General features: G+C 50.1%; 1 protein-coding gene across 2 annotated transcripts in view; it reads right to left on the bottom strand.

The window, feature by feature from the left end:
• Positions 1 to 234: 234 nt before the first annotated feature.
• Positions 235 to 6,000, bottom strand: part of CACNA1B (calcium voltage-gated channel subunit alpha1 B) — a 299,175-nt gene continuing 293,409 nt past the window's right edge. For both annotated transcript variants that reach the window (XM_068656842.1, XM_068656844.1), the window contains one exon: positions 235 to 4,276. In XM_068656842.1, coding sequence (XP_068512943.1) covers positions 3,740 to 4,276 — 537 coding nt within the window. In that variant the 3' untranslated portion in view covers positions 235 to 3,739. The remainder of the gene's footprint in view (positions 4,277 to 6,000) is intronic.

Here is a 6,000-nt window from a genome sequence, read left to right as displayed (position 1 = left end):
GGATCCACTCTGCAAAGGCAAATTTGCCAGCGGCTCCCTACTCAAACCGAGCATCTGCAGGGCAACACCCACAGGCACGGCCAATTGCTCACGGCATCCCAATTCGGCACCGAATCCGCTTTCACTCCGGATTTCACAGGCTGCCACTGGAGGTGGTGGCAAAGGCAAGCTTCGGTCGGAAGCTGCGCTCAGGATGGCGGGCTCCCGGTCACCAGGCACACTGCACACACCGTCTTTGAATTTGTAAGGTTTTTTGCTAAGTTTTTATTTTAATTCAAGGACTTTGCTTCATACAAAATGTAATTGTAGAAACAACTGCAGAATTCAAAGTTTGGCTGATAAATATTACTCAGGCAGCAAACTAGGCAATCACAGAACCTTTTTTTTCTCTTTTTTTCCTTTTTTTTTTTTGGGCAAAGTTCCAGTTGTGTTGCATGGTTGGAACTTTTGTAATTTTTAACACTGTTTTTTTAAATATAAAGTTTTGCAACAAACCCCCAATTTATATCAAATATAATTAAAAATTAACAACTGATGAATACATTGTATCAAAAAAGTACGAAGATAAACATTTTCCATGCACATACTTTTTATATATATGTATATATGTATATATTTTACATGCAAACATTACTTATTCAAAGTACAGCCACTACGAGACTGGTTCTGGATGCAGAAAAACTGATCGGTGCAATTCAAGTTTGGCAACTCACTATGAGGATTCTTGGAAATATGATGTATGCATTTAAGAGACAGCAGAGAGGCTGTAAAAATAGAGGAAAAAGGGTTATATGAACAACCGTGGTCAGGCTTGACTGTCACCGTCAGCGTTTGAAGCAACGCCTACGAGGCGGGTGGAGGATTGGACAACTGGAGCTTCTTCTTCGTGTTCTGCATGAGGACTGAAGGGATCCCACGCCATCGCTGGGCTGTGCGCTTCCAGGGGGGGATTAGTGAGGGGCTGGGGGGTCTGAGGTCTAAAACGACGGGGGAAGGGGCAAGGCAGAGGGGAGAAAAGGCAAAATTGTTGGGTACAGAAAGACATCTCTTTCGCTTTCCGGTGTGGGTACAATGTTTGCATGCACTGTCAGAGAGATTGCGTTTTCCCTCTCCCTCCTTGGAGTGAAATAGTAATGTTTCCTTTAAAATTTCAAATAAAGTGTTTGTGCCTTCATATAAGGAAAATGTATAAAACATTTGGTCACAATCATGCTGAAGCCTGAAACAGGAAGATCCAGCAGATAAAGCTACAGAATGGATGAAGGTCTTTCTGACTGTCAGTGGTGTGGATGTGTTTCCGTACGTGTCATCTTGTTGCATAGCCCTCCGATTGCAAATTACAGCCATTACCCATAGCGGACCTCTGGCTACCGCACTTCCTTTATTCAAAGTGCACATAAATACAGAGACAGAGATAGAGACAGGAGTTATCCTTTAGCAGAATCCAGGGATGAGATCGGCCAGAGATTATCATTTAGTAACGGAACAAAAAACACGCAACGAAAACGCAACAGAAAAGCTACAGGAGATGTGAAGAACCACCCTACAGCAGACTGCTCCCCGCGGGAGGCCGGAGGACTTTGCCGAGAGCATCAGCGACCTCCTGAGCATTTTGGTAGCATTCCCTGAAACCCCCCTCTTGGCCAAACCTATCACCAGGGCCCACCGGGGTCTCCCCCTGGTTTAAGCGATCGCTTTGCCTTGAGAAGTTTCACAGTTCTGGGGCTTGGCAGAGCCTCCCACAGAATGCATCCGTCCAATCCTTTCCTCTTTCCTATCACTGTTTTGGGCAAAGTGCTGTACCAGCACCTCCCACCCCTCCTCCTCTAACTTTCTGCCAGCGTACCATGCGTCTTCTGGCCTCCCTGTGCCCCAAATTAGCCCTACAGAAGTTCATCAAAGCCACGGACACCGTGTCCTGCCCAGGCTTTGCTTTTGGCGCTTCCTCCCTGCCGGCACGTCATCTTTGCCTCTTCCCCAGGCTCAAAGTGCAGAAATCCACACGTGCAACAAAATAAAGAAATCGTCCAACACAAAAGTCATTGCAAGAACACAGAAATCTCATCCCTGAGAATCAGAGTTAGAGGTTTTGCTTTTTCATTTTGTTTTTTGTTTTCTCTTTTGAACAGGCAATAAAAACAAGACTCTCTCCATCTGCCCCCAACACAAACGACGCACCACGGGACACGGCCGCAGCTCTCGCAGCCCGACTACGACTAGACATGCAGTGCGAAAGATGCTTCTCCTCCTGCAGGAGCACCGCTGCAAACGCTGCGCCGCCACCCCTGCGCCTCTCCCACCAGGACACCAGTCAACGAGCAAAGGCCAGCTGCTTCTGCTGCACTTACACCCCTCCCGCTCCCAACAATTAAATTATAATAAATAAAAATTAAAAAAAAAGGCCAACAAAACCCAAACCAACCCCAAAGTGTGTTTGCCTTCCCCACTGTCAGCTTCCAGCCCTGTGTGGGGGCAGCCGAGCCGAGCGGCTCCTCCGGGCGCTGCCCCTGCCCCCCGCGCTCCCCCAGGTCCGAAGCGAGAGGTTTGCATCGTCGCTGTGAAAGATTTCAAAGGTTAGGCACTTAGTAGTGAACAACTGGAGCATTCGGTAGAAACGGTGGGACCTGGAATGACAATTGGACTGATTCTCTACATAAAGAGTAATTTTTTTCTTTCTTTTTCTTTTTTGTTTTTTTTTTACTGTACAATTTACAAAAATGCACACAATGAAAAGTTAAAGTTCTATCTAATAGCTTGATATAAAACCAATAACATTTCTTCTTCTCACCCCTACACTTTTTCCTTTTTTTTTTTTTTCCTGTTTTTCAGGTTTTCTTTTTTTTTCTTTTTTCTTTTTTTTTTTTTTTTTTTTTTTTGCTAAATCAAGCTTATATTGTAAACAAGACAAAACAGTGAGGGCGTGTTGCAGTCGACAGGAGAGAGGGACGGGAAGAAAAGTCTCAGCAGCAAGGAAGCAGTCCTGACGAAGGGGCTCTCGGGTGGCTTTCTGGTGGCTGGGTGGGAAGGACCCGAAGTGGCGATGAGCGTGAGGGGGCCACGCAGCGGCGGGGGCAAAGCAGCGAGTTCCTGGCTCGGCTGGGAAGGGGCGCTGCGGCTGAACATCAAGTCCCAACGGACCGTCCTTTGTTCCGATCTGCGGGTTGTTTTTTTTTTCCTCCTCTCCCAGTTCCTTAGGTAGATCTCTTCCCTCTCGGCGGTGAACGAGATAAAACGCGGGGTCAAGCTTTGTTCGCCGGTGTCCATTTTTTGCAACCCCGACTCCCACCCTGACTGGGGCGGGGAGAAAAATAAAATAAAAAAATAAAGAAATAGCCCAACCAAAACGGTGCCAAGCCCGAAAAGGATGGACGGCCTGCTCGTCCGCCGTCGTGGCTCCTCGCGTGCCTCGCGGGTTTGGCATCTGGTGCACATCTTTGAAGGCAGCAGGGAGGTGGGCGAGAAGGGGGGAGAGATGCACTGCCCCCCAGGAGGGAGCCTTCTTCCTTGGTATATTTTAGTGGGGAAAAAAAAAAAAAAAAAAAGAAAGGAAAATAGAAAAAAAATAAGAAAACAAAAAAGGGCAGGAGAGAGGCTGCACAAGTGTCTCCGGAGGTCTCGGAGCGGGGCAGAGCAGTTCTGGCGGCGGGGGCTGCCCCCAGGCACCGCGTGTCTGAGCGCACAGCCTTCCAGATGATAAAACTCATCGACTTTGCACGCCTCCGAGGGCTTCGCCGTGCCGCTAGCACCAGTCGTCCTCGTCGGCTTCGTGGTAGTAGCTCCGTCCCCGGGCGCCGGTGCCGGGGCCCGTGTTGAGCCCCAGCGTGTAGTGGTAGCCGTTGGGCACCCGGCGGGCTTGGTGAGACTGGGAGGTCAAGGAGGAGACGTAAGAAGTCCTGGAGGAACGCCCCGAGTTGGTGGCCACCGCCTCCTCGAAGGTGAGCGTGTCCTCGGGCGCCGCGCCGCAGGGGCTGTCGGCGGCGTCGCGGTGGCCCAGGTAGGGGTCGGAGCCGATGCGGGCCACCGCGGCCGGGGGCGGCTGCTGGTCCCCCCGCAGCAGCGCGTTGTGCTCGGACAGACCGCGGCTCAGGCGTCCCGGGGAGAAAGGGGGCAGGCCGCCCGGGGAGGTGGTGAAGTGGACGGGCGAGGAGTTGGCGGTCTTGTAAGTGATGCTGGGGCGTGGGGTCAGGGGGGTCTGCGGGAGCTGCCTCCGACCCCGGCAGGGGGTACTAGCACCAGATGTCGACAGCAAGGGGCTCCCGTTAACCGAACCACTGCCCTAGATAAAAATTGGAACAGAGCAAATGAAAAAAATAAAAAAAAGGGAAACGCCGGACGAACACAAAGGCAGGCAGGTGTAAAACAGAAGGAGAAGCGACAGGGGGGAGAGACAAGTCACAAGAGGAAAGAGAAGCAAAAAAAGAGAGAGTTTAGACACGCACAGTCAGGGGAAGGAGGTTCTCGAGAAATAATCAAACAAGAGATGTGAAGAGCTGGAGAACTAAGGGTCTGCGAGGAGCAGGTAGGGACAGAAACGATCAGAGCATCGGTAGGACGCAAACGGGCAGACGGCTCCAACAGCAGGGGACACTGCCCGGGGGGAAGGCACCCACAGCACACACAGTCCCGACATGCCCCTTACCTCAGCAACGCCACGGGCAGCTCAAAAACCTGCTGTTGTTTTTTATTTTTTTATTTTTTTGGCAAACACAATTTTGCAAAATTGCACTCTCTGCTTTGGGGCAGTTTTTTGCTTGACTCTTCACCTGATGGATGGGAGTGCTGATGCTGGGATCATTTCTGTGCTCAAAATTGGACAAAGTAGGAGGAGGATTTGGGGCCTGACTTTTTTTTTTTTCATAGTTTTAGGAATAAAATGCAATTTGATTAAATGCTTCCTGAAGAAACAGCAACAAAAAGATTTTTGGATAGGCTTTGGCTTTAACAAGAGAGCTCCCTAAAGAAAAATCCTGAAAAAATGTGTTCACCTTCTTCTTGTTAATATTACACCTGTACTATCTGAGTGGTAGAAGAGACCAGCGGCTGCCTGCATTATTAACGGTGGTGCATGGGCATGAGCTAAGCTACAACGAGGAAAAAAAGTGCCCTGAGTGAGAGGAGCAGCCCTTGTTTGGCATTTCTGTCCACCTTCTGCCTGGGCAGGGCATGAAAAACTCTGGAAGCACATTTTAAAAATCCCTTTGCCCTTTCTGCTACAGCCCCATGGTCCCAGCCAAGCTTTCCCCATGGTGGTGGAGGTGAGGGAGATGCTCACCACCACCTGGTGACCTAAACTGTCCGAGGGAGGAAGCCCAAATCTTTCCAGAGGTCTGAGGCTCAAAATAAAATACTTACCAAAAAAAAAAATATATAAATTAAAATCATACATGCTATTTAAAATTCTGGTAAACCAAGCATGTAAGAGAGCCCCTCCTGAGCTTTGCAGATTGATCTGTCACCAGGGGAACAGGACTTCTTCTCAAGAAATAAAAATAGATAAATAAATGTACCTGTTCCACAATACAGCACGCTACAGGACAGCTCTGAGGCCCTCACATCAGCAGCTGGAGCCTGACACCGCTGACACCACTGACATGAGCAAACCCAGCTGAAATCAGGGGTTTGGCTGCCTGCAGCCCCTGCGCTCGCACGGCCGTGGTAAGGATTTATCCTACAGTCACCAAGTGCTTGTGGCACTGGGCAGGTGCTGGGGGAGCGGGCCAGCTTGGCTGCCCAACGGAGCATCCCTCACCATGCTTCCAGCCTGCCTGGGCTCCCGGATATTATTTTCCACCAGCAAGCCCAGACAAGGCTCGGGCCTTGCAGGTCGCTGCACTGAACCTGTTAGCAAGGGAATCACTGAGCGGGGGCTCTGGAGAGGCACTGGGTCACTCCGTGGGTGGCTGGTAAAAAGCCATCAAGCCGTGTTTCCATCCCCGTCCTGCACCTGAAGCAGCAAGCAGGATCTCTGCAGCAGGGACTGTCGTGACAGGACAGGGGACA

Source organism: Anas acuta, chromosome 20, assembly GCF_963932015.1.
Source record: "Anas acuta chromosome 20, bAnaAcu1.1, whole genome shotgun sequence".
Classification (NCBI taxonomy): domain Eukaryota; kingdom Metazoa; phylum Chordata; class Aves; order Anseriformes; family Anatidae; genus Anas; species Anas acuta.
The sequence above is the reverse complement of the archived record's forward strand: the minus strand, read 5'-3'. Positions and strand labels throughout refer to the sequence as shown.